Raw genomic sequence first — 20927 nt, 5'->3', positions numbered from 1 at the left:
CTAAGAATTTAGGCTTCTCTCACCTAATAAACAAATATCCACTCCAACAGCTTAGGACATTTAATTTTTTTTTTTTTTTTTTTTGAGAGAGAGAGAGCGCGTGCACATGAGTGTCCATGCACATGTGAGTGGGGAAGGGGCAGAGGGAGAGAGAGAGAATACCAAGCAGGCTCCACACCCAGCACAGAGCCTTATGGACTCTGGGATCATGATCTGAGCAGAAATCAAGAATCCAACACCTAAAAGACTAGCCACCCAGGTATCCCCCAGCTTAGGATATTTAAAAACAAAAACAAAAACTTCCCAAAAGAAGGACTGATTTCTGAGAACATGTCTTATTTAAAAAAAAATTTTAAAAGAGAGGTTAGAAGCTTTTGCGCAGTGGCAGTATCGTAGCCAATGAGGTTTATCCGAGGCGCGATTATTGCTAATTAAAAGAGAGGTTAGAGTGGGAGAGAGCCAAAGCATAACAGACTCTTAAAAACTGAGAACAAACTGAGGGCTGATGGAGGGTGGGAGGGAGGGGAGGGTGGGTGATGGGTATTGAAGAGGGCATCTTTTGGGATAAGCACTGGGTGTTGTATGGAAACCAATTTGACAATAAATTTCATATATTTAAATAAATAAATAAATAAATAAATAAATAAATAAATAAATAAATAAATAATTTTTTAAAAAATTTTTTATTTAAAAAAAAAATTTTTTTAACGTTTATTTATTTTTGAGACAGAGAGAGACAGAGCATGAACTGGGGAGGGTCAGAGAGAGGGAGACACAGAATCCGAAACAGGCTCCAGGCTCTGAGCTGTCAGCACAGAGCCCAACGCGGGACTCGAACTCATGGACCACAAGATCATGACCCGAGCCGAAGTCGGCCGCCCAACCGACTGAGCCACCCAGGCGCCCCTACATTTTTTTTTTTTTAATGTTCATTTATTTTTGAGAGAGAGAGACAGAGCACAAGTGGGGGAGGGGCAGAGACAGAGAGTGACACAGAATCCGATGCAGGCTCCAGGCTCTGAGCTGTCAGCACAGACGCAGGGCTCGAACTCACAAACTGTGAGATCATGTCCTGAGCCAAAGTCGGACGCTTAAACGACTGAGTCACCCAGGCGCCCCAAACATGTCTTATTTTAAAGGCCTCAAGCCCAAAGAATTACTCTGTATTTACACTCCACTATTCATATCATTGGCAGCAAAACTATACCCTTAAAGTGGTCCTTGCCTTTTAAACAATACCTTTGGCAGCAAGTTTTAATTCTGACCTAGAGATGCAAAGGATAGCAAAATTTTTACCTCCTGGTAATACAACAGAAGTTTGAAGATTTTTGTGGGGAGGTAGGAAGGAGAAGGGAATGGAATTACAGCAGCCTGCAAGAAAATTTCCAGAAAAACTAAAGTATGTGTAATTCTTATTTTTACCATCCTTTATAGATTTAAAATCTTTGTTAGTTTAAAAACATAAAACGCCTCATGTATAAATTGTTTTTTAAGTCAAATCTATTAGAAGATCAGAAAGCATGGAAAAAGAAAAAGAAAAAAACTGAGGGTAAAGGAAACAATTTCTCATTTCTTTTTCTTCCAATATTTAAGACTAACAGAGCAAACACATATGTTCAAAATGAAAAAGGATACCTCTCCACACTTTTTCCAATACATCCAGTGGGCTTCCAGAATGGTCTTCGGTTATCAGTTATTTACTGGGCAAGCATTCAGCCAAGGGGCAATGACAAGCACTTTGGAGAATACAAAGGATACAACTGATGCAGCCCCCAGGCAATTCACCTGGATGACAGTCAATACACACTAGTAACAATGATACAAAATAGTAAGAGCCAGAAGAAGGGCACATATAAATTACTAAGGTACTTCCAGCTAGGGAAGACAACTGGGATTGTCTTCTAGTATGGGGTGGAGGGATGTAAAGGAATTGGGGATATGGTGTTTAGGCAACCTAGAGTAGTATCGCACGGGGAACGACACAAGACAGGAAGACCAAGGCATTCAGCTTGGCTGGGGTGAAGAGTATGTGAAGCAAGGATGGAATGTGATGCTCATTGAGTGCTTCCTATGTGCCAGGCACATGTGCTAGAAGGTTTCACATATTTACAGTTCACAAAGAGTTAGAGGAAATGAGTTTGGAAAGGTAGTCTGGAGTATGATCACAGAGGACCTTGCAAAGCAAAATGCTGGTTCTAAAAAGCAAAGTAGAATTTTACAAAGGAGTCCAGTTCAGCCCACAGCTCCTCCACCTCTTTCTAGGCCCTTTGCACCACCCCATGAAGCAGCTCTGTTACAGAAGAGAACAGAAGACCTTGAAGTGATGAGAGGTTCATCCTTATTCTGGAAAGGTGCTAGCAAGAAATCATCTGAAGTCCAGGGGAGACACCTGGCATGCCAGGAACCACTGATAAGGATAAACTTGGAATTTCTTACCTACTCCTTCCCACCCGTCTCCAAAGCTTGGAAAGCTTAAACCTGCTCATTGTAAGCCACAAGGTGGAGATGTCTGGCAGGGCAGAACTGAGAGGAAGTCGTTTAGCCAGCCTAAGGTTACCATTAACACTTTGAGCCACTGCCTTGAGCTAATTTTTATGTTTGTTTTTTAAGTTTGGTTGAAATGTCACAAATGGAAAAATTAACTAAAGCGCCCCGGTTAGCCACAAGACTGGACACACCTGGCTGCAAACCCAGCAAAAGAAACTTACTTCATTAGTAGGAGAGGCAGAAAGTGAAATTTACATCTGAAATGTGCCTGCACCAGGAGAAAGTGCTGAGGCCAAAGGCGCTGTCTGTTTTTACAGCTGCTTCAAGTCTTAGTTCTCTACTCTTACCAACACTCAGGAGTGAGGCAAGGGCCCAAGGAAAAATGGTCTCCAACCTCTTCAGCTGCAACTCAGCTCACAAAGGTTTTTAAGAACCAGTTAATGAAATAAAACAAGACCAGATGAGGTGATATAATGAACTTTATTTCCACAGCTAATTTATATGTTTAAATCCCAAATAATTTTTTTTTAGTTAGAACGCTCTAAATTATTGATGTGATTTTTGTAACCTCAAATTTAACACTTATATTTTATACCGACTTCACTAATGATATATGAGTCTGCCTTGTTTTTCACAATAGTTGGGCTCCTAAAAGCCGATAAAAAGCAAAAATGTTTTAAATGAAAATGTCCTCACCAAATGAGACTGCAATTCTAATTTCAAGGGAGTTCTTGATTCAAATTTCTGATTCATCATTAACTGCAAATGGCTCCACTCAAAGTAATAGCCTCTAAGAATTCTTTGGCATGTAAAATATCACCACTTCGTTGATCAGTCTTATGAATTCTACTTTTTATATGAGTTCTTAAAGATGTACACCTGGGATGTCAAATTACACAGAGAAAGATTTACAAATTACCACCTTCAAATCACAGATTTTCAAAGCACCCCAATAATCCACATCTTTTTAAAGGAAATTGAAGCACAGAGGAGGAAAGACTTGGCAGCCAGGGTCAGAACAAAGCCACACTGGCTCCCTACTACTTTCTCCAGCCACATGTCCCTAACTTTCCCATTTCTGTAGGCTGTATGCACACAGAAGTCTGAGACCCCCTCTATACATACAATCACACTCACAACAGAGAAGTAGTTAACAATTTTCTTGCCTGCATAAAGGGTGTCTGCCTGTTTATACCATGAGTTGGGTGGGGGAGGATCAAGTCAATTATAACAGAAAAGCAATAATAGTAATTTCCCAACTCTTCCAAACCTCTGTTATTTTTAAACCACCATCTTTTATTTATAGTCTTTGTAACTAAACTGGGGCTTGGCATTTCTCTTCATGCAGGTGAACTCACAAGTCTGTAACTTGTGAGAGTGTTATGGATAATCGAAAACTTTACTATTCAAAGTGTGGTTGCCCTATTCTCACCCTGCTCCACCTGTGGCACTGGCATCACTTGAAGCGCTCTAGAAATGTAGACTCTCTGTCTCTGGCTCCACCCCAACCTACAGAATCAGAATCTGTATTTTAACAAGATCCCCAGGTGGACTACAGGCACATAAAAAGTGAGACACTGATCTAACACACTTCTCTGTAGGGCAACACCATATCTAGAACAATTCAGAAAGAAGAATGGTTGGATAAAATGGGAAGGGGGGTGCGGAGGAAAAACTAATTCCTGCAGGACTGCACTGATGTATATGTGGACTAGAAACAAATAAATCAAGTATCATCTATCTGATAAGTTGGCTTTAAAATAGAATTCCAGAGGCTTAAGTTCAATTCATTCATTCAACAAGTATTTATTCATCTGATGTTTACTACGTAAGCAAAAAAGTATTAAGACAGGTCTCCTGCCTTCATTAAGCATGCAGTCAAGTAAAAGTGACATTGTAAAGTAACACAGAAGAAGGTTCAAAGTGTTGAGATTGTGATGGAGATATATATGGAGGTCCAAAGGAAATTCATGGTGGAAGGGTAATAACTAAGAGGTTTCTGTAGCTCAAGAGTCAGTACCTATGGTTCATGAAGCTATTCACGTTGTAGACAGCTGTGGCCCACAGGGTTCCAGCAGTCCAATGTCCAGCAGGGTTTAGTCAATAGTGATAAGAAAAACAAGCTAACTAATAGAAGAGCTACTGTGTCACTGTACGTCAGACAGCCAAGGCTTTGGCTGGCCAGGGGTGTCACTGGTTACCATTAAGTGATCTGAAACTGGCAGCACACCCATGTCCACTGTGTGCTGCCACAGCGTTGGACAGTAAGTACTTGAGGGCATGCAGAACACCAAGCTGCACATATAGCTTAAAGGCTGACGATCCACTCTGGGCAGCAAAGACAGCAGAAAGTTTAGTCACATGAACAAGGAACCAAAGAACACAATTACAAAGACAGTCAATCCACACTATCTCCAAAACAAATAATGATGATGATGATAGCAGATAAAACTCTGACATATGCTATCATCTTAGAATGAACATAAATGCCAACGTTCTATTGTCCCAGAGAAAGGCATGTAAATGTTATTGAAGACATCTAAAAACAAACCCATGTCCTCTGTGCTTCCTATATATGCAGTTCCTCCAAAGACATGAGAATTTGGAAATACGCTCTCAATGGGCAACCATCATTTCCATGATTTAGTCTCAAAGACCACAATTTTACAAAGAGTAAGCACATGATACCATCAGACAATAACATAGGAGTGTGTGAAAATAATTACTATAAATAAAACATGGGGGACAACCTCCCACTTAACTCCTATGCAACATGCAAAAACCTCCAAGACATATTGTTGAGTGAAAAAACTAAGTACATATTTATTACACATTAGCACATAGAGGATGATATCATGTATAATAAAATATATAAACACAAAACCAATACTACATATTTTCTGTAAGAAAATTACACAGAAAAAAGCCTTAAAAGATATACACTAAAATGGATCAGTAACTACTTCTTGAAAGGAGATAACTGGCCAGGAATGAGATTGAGGAGTATGGAGATTTTAATCTCAGTTAAAATATTTTGAATTTTAAAAATAATTGCGAAGTAAAAACATATCTAATATATATTAAGTTAAAAAGCCAAGATGCAAAACTGTGTGTAGTAGAAGCCCATCTGTGTTGTGTTAAAAGAATATACATTTATACATTTGCCTTTGTATAGAAAACAACCAGAAGGATACACATCAACTATTAACAAAGGTTACTCTGGGGGAGCTCGCCTGGGTAAGAGACACTTGTTTCTACATTAAACGCTTGTTACTCTTTGATTTTTATTCTATGAATATGTATGAGTTTTATAATACATACATAAACTTTGTTTACTTCTCAGTCCATAGGGAGAACTTTGTAATGAAAAAAAAAAACAAAAACAAAAAACAAAAACAAAAAATAAATTAACCCATTTCATGACCCCTTCTGATGGTTCTGCTTTAGATGGTCCCAACTGGGAGGCAATGAAATGGGAAAAAAACAAGGATTACAATCTATTAAAATATGGTCTAGACACAAAAACACATAATATACAAAGGAAAAGAATACTCTTTGTATAACCAACTGTATTCTAATGTTTTGGTGTCATGTTTCTATTATCATTACCTTCTATGTTATATATATGCTATATATTCTCCTTTCTCAGGTTAATTATTAAATGTACTAATGTACATTTTCAGCAGATACGATGCTGAATTAGTCTAGGTTAAGCGATAAAGGACTTGTTTTTCAGTTCCTGAGGGCAGTGTAGGCCCAATGCCAGGGTATTTCCATCAAAACTAATTTAGAGGAGAACTGGTTCAAACACTGAATTGGTGTCAAAGGCATAGTGTCCTAAAATTCAATTATTATCTGATTTCCTCCATTCAACAAACCCATCCCTTCCCTCCTACCACCATTATTTGGGCTTAACAATTTCATTTCCATGCACAGGATGTCCTCACATTGACAAACCATAATAATGTGTGCAAACACATAAAGTGTCCACGGCATGTCAGTCTCCACAGAAGCAGAAGCAACTCTAGCTGAATTACCACTTGACATTAGGCAGCATTACACAGAAATCTAAAAGCAAAGCCCTTCTAGCACAGATAAAACTTCAACTCAAGTCAGGCAATCCCTCATTGGAGTTGTCCGGGACCAGAATCTGATAGCATTTACTTACCCCCATGACTCTGCCACGCTGCTCAACATCCTCCCACATGAAATGAACTATGATACGACACATGTATTTCCCACTCCGGCCTTCCTGTTTCATTCGGACTAGACACATCCTGGATGGGAAAAAGACATAAAGAGTAACTGGTTGTTTGCATTTTTTATATCACACATGTGTAATGGGTAACTTCAGCAAAGAACACAGAATCAAAAAAACTGAAAATGATCTTATTAAAAAAAACGACAACACTTTTATTGAGGTATAACATAGACACTGTAAAGCACACAAATCTTAAGTATATAGCTTGATGGATGTTTACATGTTATATATAGCCATGTAAGCAACACCCAGATCAAGACAGAGATTATTTACAATACCTTAGAAGGCACTCTCATACATGAAAAGGACACACATTTAATTGTTAGAAGATAAGCAAGTCAAAATCCGTCATTTTACTGAATGAAAACAGGAGTCCTAAAGATGGAAAGTAATTTGCCCAATACCATAGAGTAGTCTGTAAAGATGGGTATAATGCTGTGCTGTCCAACACAGAAGCTACTAGCTACGCGTGGCTATTAGGCACTTTAAATGTGACCGGTTCCAACTAACATGTGGTATAAGTTTAAGATTTGAAGATCTAGTTCAACAAAAAGACTACAAATATCTCAAATTTTTTTTATACTGCTTACATGCTTACATATTATTTCAGATATAAGCGGAGTTAAATATAACTGAGTTAAATAAAACCTTCTATTAAAATTAATTTCAGAATATTTTCTTTTTACTTTTTAAAATGGAGCTACTAGAAGTGTTTAAATTAAATATATGACTTGTGTTGTTTGTCATACACAATATACACCAGGTGTGTGTCTAGGCATGGCACCTACCTAGAACACAGATCACAGAAAGTATGATGATTTTACCTATGTAATTATCAAATCATTTCCCCCATGAGAATGTAAGTTCCACTGAAGGCAAAGATGAAGCCTGAATTTTTTTTTTATTTTTAACCATTCTATATCCAGGGCTTAAGTATAGTAGGCACTTAGTAATTATTTGCTAAATAAGTAAGTGAATAAAACATCTCAGGGCAAAGTTTAGGGCTTCTCCTATACCACATTGCCTCTAATTAGCCCATAAAGCTCTCTTCTTAAGACCTTCCATAAGAATATAAGAATTATATTTTATTAATTAGTAAATATAATATTATACTTAATTATATATAAGAATATAAACAGGGGGTATCGCTTCTCAGCCTTTTGGCTAAGATCAAGTGAAGAATATAAACAGGGTCATCAACTTTCCAAACTAGTTCCTAATCTCAATGAACATCCCTATTTCTATTATCTCTTATTTAAATTAAAAAAAAATTTTTTTTTAATCTTTATTTTTGAGGGAGAGAGAGAGACAGCGCAAGCAAGGGAAGGGCAGAGAGAGAGGGAGACACAGAATCTGAAGCAGGCTCCAGGCTCTGAGCCGTCAGCACTGAGCCCAATGCAGGGCACAAACCCACGAACCGTGAGATCATGACCTGAGCCGAAGTCAGACACTAAACCAACTGAACCACCCGGGCGCCCCATATTATCTCTTATTTAAATTTTTAAGCAGCTACAACTGGGTTACTCACCAAAAGATAATTCCTGCTATAGTTATGGAATAGTCAATCTAAACTGACAATCCTGCCCGTTAAAATCTACTAGCAATCGTATGGCACAATGGAATGATTCCAGCCTGGCCTGTGCCAACATCTCTGTTAACAACTAAAGATGTAGAAAAGAAAACATACTTACCAAATTTGCAGATGACAAGGGGTTGGGCAGGAAGACAAATATGCTGGATGACCCTACCATGAACCAAAAATATTCCAAGAGACCGTTTCAATGGGCTGAATCTAACAGAATGATTTTGAACAGGGATAAACCTAAGGTCCTGCCCTTGGGTCTAAAAGAACTGTAGGTACAAGATAGGTGAGTCATGCCCATTTACATGTGAAAAAGCCTTATAGGCTTAAGTTGACAACTGACTTCAAAGGATGTCAAGGTAATGATGAGGTTACCCCCCAAATAAATGTGATTTTAGATACAGTAATGGAAATACAATATCTTCGATGTGCAAAGTGACATTTTTGTTCCATTCAGCACAGGTCAGACTCTGCTTGAAATACTGTCCATAGTTTTGAATATCATTTTATATATACATATCTATTTTTTAATATTTACTTATTTTGGGTGGGAGAGTGCAAGCAGGTAGGGGCAGAGAGAGGGGAACAGAGGATCTGAAGCAGGCTCTGCACTGATAGGCTGACAGCAGTGAGCCTGATGTGGGGCTTGAACCCATGAACTGCAAGATCATGACCTGAGCCAAAGTTGGACGCTCTACTGACTGAGCTACCTAGGTGCCCCTGAATATTATATTTTAAGAGACAAAAGGAAGAGATGAAAGATCAGAAGATCTATAACCTGGAGAAAAACAGGTGAGTTGCCTTAAATATTGTAGGAAAGCAATTAGACTATTTGTCCAAGAGTTAAGAGTCAGAATCAATGGGTAAGCCACAGGGGGAGAAAGAATCACTCAACACTGAACACTGAAACAATAACTTTCTAGCAGAAGTTTCTGAAGATTTGAATGATGGAATGAATAAGCCCAAGACATAGAACGTGCCTACTTCTGAAGAGTGAATAAATGCTTTGTGAGAACTCAGCTATCTGACAAGTTGACTACATGATCTTTAATATCCCTTCCAACCAGGAGATTGGCTTATGCTGTGATTTTAAATTTGTAACCTCTGAACCCAGTTAGTGCCTAACAAATAATACTTTATAACAATAAAAACAGGTCATGGAAAAAGACTTGGCTTCTTCACATGATACAGAATGTATTCCAAAGCAGAAACAAACCAGGGAAAGTTCAATAGTCCTTTTCCATAAAATTTTCTTAATCAAATCACTCATGTCAGCCTCTCACCTGAAAAGACACTGTGTGTTTTGATGCTTAAGTGTCGTCAGAGGCTAATTCATCAACAGCAATAGTGAGGTAATGGAATTCTTCATTTATTTGAAAATTCTGTAGTTTGTTAATACACCTGCCTTCTGAGGTTTAAAAGGCACAGATTTTCTCAGACCATAAAGTATACATTATGCTATGTTCACAAGTGTAGCTACCATCTGTCACTATCCAACCCTATTACGATACCATTTTGACTATATTCTCTATGATGTAGCCTTTATCTCCATGACTTATTCATTCCATAAACTGGAAGCCTGTATCTCCTACTCCTCCCTCAGCCATTTTGCCCATCCCCCAACCTCTCTCCCCTCCAGCAACCATCAGTTTGTTCGGTGTACTTATGAAGCTATTTCTGCTTTTTATTTGTTTATTCATTTGGTTTTCTTAGATTCCATACATAAGTGAAGTCATACGGTATTTATATTTTTCTGACTTATTTCACTTAGCATATACCCTCTAGGTCCATCCTTGTTGTGGAAACTGGCAAGATCTCATCCTTTTTATGGCTGAGTAATATTCCATTGCATAGATAGATAGATAGATAGATAGATAGATAGATAGATATAGATATAGATAGATAGATATAGATATATACACACACACACACACCACATCTTCTTTATCCACTCATCTATGAATGGACACTTCAGCTGCTTCCATATATTGGCTATTGTAGATAATACTGCAATAAACACAGAGGTGCATCTATATTTTCAAATTTGTGTTTTCATTTTTTGGGTAAATACCCAGTAGTGGAATTCCTGGACCATATGGGATTTCTGTTTTCAATTTTTTGAGGAACCTCCATACTGTTTTCCACAGTGGCTATACCAATTTACATTCCTGCCAACAGTACATGAGGGTTCCTTTTTCTCCACAGCCTCGCCAACACTTGTTATTTCTTGTCTTTTTGATGCTAGCCATTCTCACAGCTGTAAAGTGTTATCTCACTGTAGTTTTGATTTGCACTGCCCTGACGATGAGTGAGGCTGAACATCTCTCCATGTGTCTGTTGGCCATCTACATGTCTTTTTTGGCAAAATGTCTATTTGGGTCCTCTGCCCATTTTTAATTGGATTATTTATTTGTGGTGGAATGCTGAGTCATAGAAGTTCTTTATAGACTTTGGACATTAACCTCTTATCATATAGATCATTTGTCAATATCTTCTCCCTCCCATTCAGTAGGTTGCCTTTTTATTTTGTTAATGGTTTCCTTGACTAGGCAAAAGATTTTTCTTTTGGTGTAGTCCAAGGCTGGTCTTCCTACTGTCTGACTTTTTAAATGAGGAAACTGAGTCTTTGAGAAGTAACTTGTCCAGAGTTACAAACCACTAGATTTATAGGTGAGATCTGAACCCTGATAATCTTGTCCCAGAGTTGTACTGTTTTTCTGCTGCCTCTAATGACTAGTACATATCTTAGAATCCATTTACTCTCTTTTTCCTTCATTTAATCTTCACAAGGGCAGTAATAGTTTCAAAACTAGCATCACATTAGAAATAGCCTATCAGAAGAGGAAGACTGGCTAACTTGAGGCAAGAATACCTACAACAACAAAAAGTAACTATTGGCAGCCTGAGTCACTAAGGAAACTACATTCCACAACAACTGAGAACACCAGGTTTAAGTAACAGGACAGCTCTATTTCAATTTCCATCATGGATACATTCCTCATAATAAATGTTTAAATTAAATGCTGAGAAGCCAAATTACATTTTACTACTGATTCAACTTCATAATTTCAGAGCTCTGTTCTAGGGAAAGTGGAGAAGAAAGTGGGGCGGGGGGGGGGGAACACCTCCCTGCTAAATAAAACATAATAAAAATTGCTCTTAAGAATGCAAAATAAACTTTAAAAAGAGATAACCTTCTGCTCAAACCTAAAACTCCTCAAAAAAGAAATTATTTTTAGGGGCAGCTGGGTGGCTGAGTTGGTCAAGCATCCAACTTCAGCTCAGGTCATGATCTCATGGCTCGTGGGTTAGAGTCCGGAGCCTCCTTCAGATTCTGTCTCTGTCTCTCTCTGCCCCTCCCCAGCTCACGAGTGCGTGCATGTATTCTCTCTCTCTCTCTCTGAAATATAAATAAACATTAAAAAAATTAAAGAATAGATTTTTTTTTTATTTTTACCTTTTATAAACTTTTTTTTTTTTTTATGTTTCTGAAAAAGAAAGAGCTCACACACACAGGGGAGGGGGAGAGAGGGCGGGGACAGAGGATCCAAAACAGGCTCTGCGCTGACAGCAGAGAGCCCAATGCGGAGCTCAAACTCATGTACCCATGAGATCATGAGCTGAGCCAAAGTCAGATGCTTAACCAATTCTACCACCCAGGTGACCAAAAATAGATTACTTTTAAAAATCTTTTTACAAAGAGAGACTCTAGTAATAAAAACATTCTTGTTGGGGCGCCTGGGTGGAGCAGTCGGTTAAGCGTCCGACTTCAGCCAGGTCACGATCTCGCGGTCCGTGAGTTCGAGCCCCGCGTCGGGCTCTGGGCTGTGGCTCAGAGCCTGGAGCCTGTTTCCGATTCTGTGTCTCCCTCTCTCTCTGCCCCTCCCCCGTTCATGCTCTGTCTCTCTCTGTCCCCAAAAAAATAAATAAAAACGTTAAAAAAAAATTAAAAAACAAAAAAACAAAAAAAACATTCTTGTTATTAAATAAATAATTTAATCATTTATTTAACAAGTATCTACTAAGTACCTACCCTGAGTGTGGACTTAGTCTGTATATAAACTACTCTCTGTTTAGGAGCAATTCCGGTTACCTGTCCCAAGTTTGATGATGTTCTTAAACCCACAACTTATTATTGAGGTTTTGAGCTTCACAGTACATCCTTGTCTCTCAGTGACCCCAGTGGCTCATAAATAATACTGATATCTTTTACACATAAGGAAAGCAAATAACTCAGCTAGCAAAGTAAAGAAAAAAAGGAGTGGTCAAGCCCTAGTCCTGACTCCCAACTATCACTGAAAGGTAAGCACAGAGACAGGGGAAAAGGGAAAAAGACTCACTCACTAGGAGTTTCAAAAGACAAAGGGCTAAGATAAAAATTTTACCTTAAGGCAAATAATAATAATGATTACTGTCACTGATGGCGCCCTCTAATATCAGACTTGTCACTCAAAAATGCATTTGCATTCACTCTTTCAACCTAGTTTAACTGTTCTCATTTCACAAAAAAGAACACTCATGCTCTGAGGAAAGCAGAGAAGGAAGTAAAAAGGCTTCTTCCTTGGGGTGCCTGGGTAGTTCAGTCAGTTAAGTGTCCAACTTCGGCTCAGGTCATGATCTCATGGTTTGTGGGTTCAAGCCCCACATCGGGGTCTGTGCTGACAGCTCAGAGCCTGGAGCCTGCTCCGGATTGTGTCCCCCTCTCTCTCTACTCCTCTCCTACTCGTTTTCTCTCTCTCTCTCTCTCTCTCTCTCTCTCTCTCTCTCAAGTGAATAAACACCAAAAAACATTTTTTAAATAAAATTTTTTTAAAAAGGCTTCTACCTCTAGACTTATAAAATGTTTCAGTGTTTCCCTATCTTAAAATAAAAAATTTTTAGAAAGTTTCCCTTCCATCCTGTTTCTCCCTTTAGTGACCACTTTCTTAATCACTTGGAAAGTCTTAAAATGTATTTTATAATTACTTAAGTAACTTAAAAGAGCAGAGCTAGAATGAAGCCTGAACTTCTGCTTTCCCCTAAGCCACAGTGTCTCCCAGGTCAGTGTCCCTATCAGCTATTTCCCCCATTCTGTGACAGCACAGTTCCAAGAGCCTCTCCCTGCTAGATCAGACAAGGAAGAAGACAGCGACACTGCCTGCAGAGTTCGAAGGAACAACAGTCCTAGCCATGCTTTCCTCCTCTCTACCTAAATCTGGGAGGGAAGAATTCTTGTTATTCTTGACGCTGACCTCCTGCCATGTATTGGCAGCTCCGAGTATCCCGTCCCACTTGCTCTGTTTGGGCCTTCTGACAATACCAGTTGTGTTTGGCCTTCTTTCTCCCTCATGGTAGTTTATAAGCTGCTCAGAGTGGATCTGATTTGGAATTCAAGGAAGACTGGTGGGCATTCAAGACAGGTCTGTCACTCTGGCTGCTAATGAAGGAATCCCAAAGGGGACTTTCACATAGCTTGTTTCCCTTATTCTGCCATCAGCTGAGGCCAAGGAAGCAGAGCCTACATGCCCACACTCAAGCCTCAGCAGTGTGCTAATGAATGAGTTTATTTATTTGTGAGCTGGCATGCTTACCCTTTCCTGGGGCTGTGTACATGGCTATCTCCACCTGGTTTCCTAAACTCCCTCCCGATGAAGCCTAACCTTTATGTGGGGAGCATGGGGCCACAGGACCGTCTGTGGGCAAACAGACAAGTGGGGTGAGGCACTTCCTGAAGCCATCTCACCTGACAGTGAGCCTCCTCCAAGAACTACACCTGGCCTGTGGCCTGCCTGTCGGACCCAAGAGACCAAGCTCCTGGGTAGCAGGTACCAGTGCTTTTAGTTTATGCGGTGTTGACAAAATGATGCTGCATAGGCCTTTGGTTTGGGCAAAAGCTACTAGTGTGTTTGAACAGAATGACTGGCTGGGGGAGGGAGAGAAAGGATGTGCACATGGCCAGGGCTCACCATATATAGCAGATCTGAAGTTGCTGGAATCCAGCATGAGCTTGAAAGCCCTACAGCTGCATCAAAACTGCTGTGGCGATTTTGAAGAGCCCTCTTGCAAAGGCCGGGAGTGTCTGCCAAGGCAGTTCTCTGGCTGGACTGAGACTGGGACCAGTCTGTTTTCCAACCCCTTCCCACCTGCACAATTTATTTCCTTGTCTTCTTTGTCAGAGGCTTCTTCCCCCAGACTTATAAAAATGTTCCAGTATTTCCCCATCTTAAAATTAAAAAATAAAAACAGGGACACCTACGTGGCTCAGTCAGTTGAGCGTCCAACTCTTGATTTCAGCTCAGGTCATGATCTCACAGTTGAGGGATCGAGCCCCAAGTTGGGCTCCTCGCTGGGCATGGAGTCTGCTTAAAATTCTCTCTCTCTTTCTCTCTCTCTCCCTGCTCCACCATTATCCTTCCCCCACTTATGCTCTCTCTCTCTAACAAAAGTAAAAAACAAATAACAAAATGTTTCCCTTCTGTCCTGTTTCTGATTACCAATCAGTGATTATCAATCTTAATCACTTGGAGTATCTTAAAAAGTAGCTTACAATTACTTCTTAATCTCCTAATAACTCCTTAAGATCCCATGTCCTCTGGTTCTAGACCCCAGGAGGCCAATGCAACTGCTTGTCTTGACAATCCCCAGGCAGTCCCCCTTCCCTGTGTTCCCATAAGATCTGTGGGTCTGCTATACACAGAGCTTATCACCCTGAACTGTTCTCAGGTCTACTTTACTTGTGGCCTCTCCCAGGACAAAGACAGTGAGTACCAAGAAACAATTTCATATCATTGGCGATCAGTGAAATGCTGTTCATATTCATGGGAAGAAACCCCCATCTCCATGACCACCAAAGGGGAACACTCAAGCAGGAAGCCAAGTATTGAATGGAGAAGGAGCAGTTAGCTTCAGATTTGGATCTCAGGTCCTCCATTACAGATGAAGAGGCCTGTGAACAAATTCCTTAAAATTGCCAAAATCGTCTCCCCATTGTAATCATGAGAGGGTTGAACTGGATCTGTGGTTTTTAAACTGTGGTCTGAGTTTCCACAGAGCTACATAAGAGTCCCTTACCAGTGCATACATTGTGAAGACCTGAGTGAACAGGTCATTCTCACTTCCTCAACCCAAACAGCAATTCTTTATCTATGCATATATGGTGACTGGGTATAAAATTTCATATTTAAAAAGGGCCCAGCTGGTAAAAGGATTGAACCACTAGATCTCTTTACTTGCAATGCTTTTCATGCACCTTTTGACTTGCTAACTTCTACTCATCAGTTTAGACGTCATTTCTTCAGTGAAGCCCTCCCTGAATGACCCATCCCCCCATCTAAATTATGTACCGCTCTTCTCCCTGCCATTTCCTCTCATCATGCTATTTCAGCTGTATTCTATTAATGATTTAATATCTCTCTCCCACACTCTGGCCCTGTGAGGACAGGTTCAATTGGAGAACAGATGTAATAATTTTATGGATTTAAGATGTTTTTAATGTTTATTTATTTATTTTGAGAGAGAAAGTGCAAGCTTGTGTGATGGGGAGGGACAGAAAGGGAGAGAGAATCCCAAGCAGGCTCCACATTGTCAGTGCAGAGCCCAACTCAGGACTTGAACTCATGAACCATGGGATCATGACCTGAGATGAAATCTAGAGTTGGACGCTTAACCAACTGAGCCACCCAGGCAGCATCCCTCTCCTCCCTTTTTAAAGTATTCTCTACACCCTATGGAGGACTAGAACCCACAACCCTGAGATCAAGAGTTGCATACTCCAGAGACTGAGCCAGCCAGGTGCCCCTAAAATTTTATGAATTTATGTTTAATAATGAGCTGGTACTGGGGCGCCAGTCAGTTAAACATCCAACTCTTGATTTTGGCTCAGGTCATGATCTCAAGATTCATGAATTCAAGACAGTTCGGAGCCTGCTTGGAATTCTCTCTCTCCCTGTCTTTCTGCCCCGTCCCACTTGCTCGCTCTCTCTCTAAATAAACTTTAAAAAAAAGAGTAAGCAGGTACTTTAATAAATAGTATTAATAAATATTAAATAGTATTAGTATCAATCAGCAATTATTAAATTACTTTGGTAGTTTTAATTACCAATGAGGAAAGCAACTTAACACTGTTGAGTTAGCCAGATCCACACTTAGAATTTTCTCTCTGCCATGTACTAACTAGTTCTTTGGACAAGTTTTTTGACTTCTGTAAACCTCTGATCCCTCATATATAAAACCTCTGATCCCTCATATAAAACAAGAATAAAGTAGTTGTAACAATGAGTAAGATAATACATGTAAATAAATAAAAGATAACATATGTAAAGGGCTTGGTAATTATATTTATGACACACCTGACTTTAAAATAATTTTTTTAAGATTTTTTAAAAATGTTTATCTATATATGAGAGAGACAGACAGACAGACAGTGTGTGAGCAGAGGGGCAGGTAGAGAGAGACAGAGACAGAATCTGAAGCAGGCTCCAGGCTCTGAGCTGACAGCACAGAGCCCGATGAGGGGCCCAAACTCACAAGCCATGAGATCATGACCTGAGCTGAAGCTGGACGCTTAACTGATGAGCTACCCAGTCGCCACTAAAATAATTTTTAAAAATACAAACTGCAGGACGCCTGGGTGGCTCAGTCGGTTAATTGTCTGACTTCAGCTCAGGTCATGATCTCATGGTTTGGGAGTTTGAGCCCCACATCGGGCTCTGTGCTGACACCTTGAAGCCTGGAGCCTGCTTTGGACTCTCCCTCTCTCTCTCTGCCCCTCGCCCATTCACACTCTCTCTCTTAAAAATAAATAAACATTAAAAAAAATGTTTTTAATTTAAAAAATAAAAAATTAAAATTAAAATACAAACTGCATTTTACTCCCTCCCCATTCCATCTCCATCATCGGCATACTCTAATTTTATTTATCCCATTCCATCTTCTAAAATCAACTTCTGCATTTAGAAGGTACTAGCATTCCATGACAAATTTTGAGAGGAGTCTCTACAAATCTATTAACACTTGTAACGCCAACATAAATTCCAGCTACATACATGTAACAACCCAGAGAAACTTAAGCAGGAGCAGAGCTTTGCCACTCTCACCCAACCAAAAGACAGTGCCAGGACCCTTCCAAATGCCGTGCGAGTCAAGTTAGATCTGAGAACATCAATTGCTTGATGAACATTTATTGATACAAACTAAGAATAATACACAGAACTGTGAGAAGTAATATCTCATTTTCATATCTTTCCAAAAAGATAAAAATAATTCTTGCTCTCAATAAAGTCACCATCCACAAAGAAGACTGATACGATAAAACATAAAAATGTTACGTGATGAGTGCTATGATAGAGGTCCCTAAAATACTAAGTAAATACAGAAGAGGAACTAACTCTTGCTTTCAAAGGAAAGGGAAGGTTTCAAACAGAAATGATACCTGAGTTAGATACTGAATGAAAAAACAGGAGTTTTGTCAGGTAAAGAGGATAGAGAAGGGCTTTCTGGACAGAAGAAAACTTGGTATTTCTATTATATAATATTGTTTTATCTTGCAGAGGAGGGAGTGTTGGGGATAGCAGTACCTAGAATAGTACCATATGAGAGTAGCAGGGGTGGCATATTTGGTGGAATCTGAATGCCATGCTAAGAAATATACTTTGTCCTGAGAATAATGGAGAACATTAGGGAGAGTGTGTGTGTGTGCACGTGCATGCATGCTAATTTAATTTGTATTGAGAAGATCAATGGCATGTGAAGATGGAAGTTGGAGGCCAAAGACCAGTTTTCAAGTACTGTTTCTTATAATCCAGTAAAATCAATTTAACAGGTCACATGTTAAATTTTTTCTTTAAAATGAATTCAAATGGAATAGAAAATATCAGAGATTATCTGACATTTTAAGGACAAGTTTTACAAAACTGTAGTATCAGAGACATGTGTGTTCTGGGTTGCAAAGTAAAATTCATTTGTTACTGTGGGTCATGGGCAAAAAAGTTTGAAGGGGTGACTGGTGACTGACCAGATAGATGAGGGGGGTAAGGGAAGAGTCAGGGAGGTCTCCCCAGTTTCTGGTGTGGACACCTGAATGGATTGCAGTGCCATTGCCCAAGACAGTAAACAGAGGAGGAGGCCTGCTTTTATCAAGTACACATTTGGATGCAGGAAAGCCTAGACAGCAACCTCTCTCAACAATTTTTCAGCAGCCACATTCAATACTAACCTTGTTCAGCAAAGACAAAGGACACACAGTCATTGCAGCTGCTACAAGTTCACGTGAATACACAACTGATAAGGCCCCTCTAGAAACTGGACATACACAGAAAAACTTGGGAACTAGAGAAGGCAGATAGGATAAGGGAATCATCAACACCTCCTCCAGGGGAACTAAAAGGATGTGAGAAATCCTGTCCCTATTCTAAAGGCCAACAGGGAGCCATCACACTTGGGAACCCAAGCAAGCTTTCTGAAAAGTCCACTGCCAGGGTATTCTGTTTAGTAGGGGTTTTTTTCCCCCCTTTGGGGGATGGGGCAGATTCTTTCTACTTTTATGACTGCTTTCTAAGCCTCCTAACCTCTCCCTCATACTACCACCTTCAGGAGGTATTTCAACCCTATACATCTCTAGGAAGTCCACTGGGCCCTCTAATACTGGACTTGGCTATCTTTGTTACCCTCTTGGAGCTTCAGGCTAAGAGAACAGGGCTGGAAGAACATAGCTTCTCCACAGACTTGGGTGGAATGATTACTCCTCCTAATACCCCTACCCCTTAGAAGAGAAAGTCTCCCCAATTCTTCTTGGAGGAAACAGCACAAGTGGGCCCCAAAACAGCACAAGTTTTACAAAACTGTAGTTCAGGCAGGAAGTACAGTTGCCTATAATGGATGACGGTGAAAGAAGTGTTGTGCCCAAGGCACAAGCAGATACCCTGGAAGTACAAGGAAGTATAACTAAATCCAAATTTGGTGGTGGTTGCGGCGTGGGGGGCAGTATTGGATAAAGAGTGCTCTGTGGCAGAGATGACATTGAGATGTACCATGAAGGGTGAGGAGAATTTCTATCAGAGAAAACATGGGCATTTTAGGTTTAGGGAATATCAGGAACAACACCCAGGACATATGAGCAAGGACATGGGAGTATTTGAGGACAGCCAGTTGTCTGAAGTGTCTGGGGCAGGTTTGTAGAGGAATTCAGTGGGAAAGGTTGCCATAAAGTATACTTCCTGCCTGTTATCCGCTAGACAATGCACATCATGTCATACCCATCTCTCCAAAGCCCCACAGTCCTTAACACACAGTAGGTCCCCAATAAAAGTTTGTTGATTCAAACTGGAAAGCTACTGATTCATTCCACTGAAGACTGCAGATTGTGAGAACTAAAGAGAAAGGGTGGAGGGGAGACCAAATGTAGATTTGAAGCAGACAGCTTCCCTCCCGCTACTTAACTGGTAATAGTAGTACTCCCCATTCCTCTGAGAAATGAAACCAACCTCAGAAAGGAAGACACAGCAAGCATGTCTGGAAACGGTGGCTATCTTGAGAGAACTGTAAGTAGTTTCAAGGTTCTCCTGGCTACTATTACGGATTGACCTTGGGATGTGGTCACAGGGATTATATATTTGATTTTGCCATCCACTCCCTCTAACACTCTGATACCTCTAGTTATATAGGCAATAAAGAGCCTTTCATACAAGCTCTGAATATTATCTTTGAGCTCCTCTGGGAATAGCCTCGCCTCTTCTGCACCCTCCCACCTTTCCAGTGAGTAATTCTACAGTGCCACTTCTGCAGTCCTCTCCTCTTGAAAAAGTAGTTTTCCTCTCAGTATACCCAGCTGCCCTCCCTAAGCCTTTTCCTAATCTTCACCATTCAGACAGAAGGTAGTCTGCCTTCACAGCTATGTGACTAAAAGACATGGTACATTTCAAAGAAGAGGCAGAACTAGTAATGGTTTTGATAGTTGCAGCTTCCTCTGTGATCCCATGGGCACTACTTACTCAGATTTATTACAGAACTTAGCCATTCTCCGATTTGTCATGGACTATTTTAAATATCTTCTCTCCTGAGGCTCCTGGGTGGCTCAGTCAGTTGAACATCTGACTCTTGATTTCAGCTCGGGTCATGATCTCATGGTGCATGGGATTGAGCCCCACGTCAGGCTCTGCGCTCAAAGTGCAAAGCCTGCTTGGAATTCTCTCTCTCCTTCTTTCTCTGCCCCTCCCCGTGCTTGCATGCGCGCACTCTCTCTCTCTCTCAAAATAAATAAATAAAATTTTGAAAAAGAAAAAAATTAAATGTCTTATCTCCCTCACTAGACTGTGGGCTTCTTGAGAACCACAGCTAGTTCCCAGCAAACTGCCCAGGACATAGTGTGCACTCAATGAAGTACTTGCTTAGAAAAAAAATAACATAAAATAAATTGCCACCTTATGCCCCTTAGCCAATCTCAGTGACTATGTGAGTTCAGGAGAAATATTTCAGAGGTGATCAAAACCAAAAAGTCTTTATATAGTAGTCAGTTCTGTGATGCAAAGCTCAGCTGAAGGCAGTCTCAAACAAGGGTCCTTTTGACAGGGCAACCATTCCCCACGTTCCTCAGATACTCACTATGGTCAAAGTAGTAAACTT

At 40.1% G+C, this 20927-nt stretch overlaps 1 protein-coding gene and 1 pseudogene across 4 annotated transcripts in view; one reads left to right on the top strand and one right to left on the bottom strand.

Annotated features, from left to right (window-relative positions):
- UQCC1 (ubiquinol-cytochrome c reductase complex assembly factor 1) overlaps positions 1 to 20927 on the bottom strand; it is a 101897-nt gene that overhangs the window by 38075 nt on the left and 42895 nt on the right. For all 4 annotated transcript variants that reach the window (XM_040447230.1, XM_040447232.1, XM_040447233.1 and 1 more), the window contains one exon: positions 6656 to 6764. In XM_040447230.1, the coding sequence (XP_040303164.1) occupies positions 6656 to 6764 (109 nt within the window). The remainder of the gene's footprint in view (positions 1 to 6655; positions 6765 to 20927) is intronic.
- On the top strand, positions 371 to 452 carry LOC121012591 (uncharacterized; annotated as a pseudogene).

This window comes from Herpailurus yagouaroundi, unplaced genomic scaffold, assembly GCF_014898765.1.
Source record: "Herpailurus yagouaroundi ecotype Mexico unplaced genomic scaffold, PumYag 196, whole genome shotgun sequence".
Classification (NCBI taxonomy): Eukaryota; Metazoa; Chordata; class Mammalia; order Carnivora; family Felidae; genus Herpailurus; species Herpailurus yagouaroundi.
Note: the sequence above shows the minus strand (reverse complement) of the source record. Positions and strands in the feature narration are given on the sequence as shown.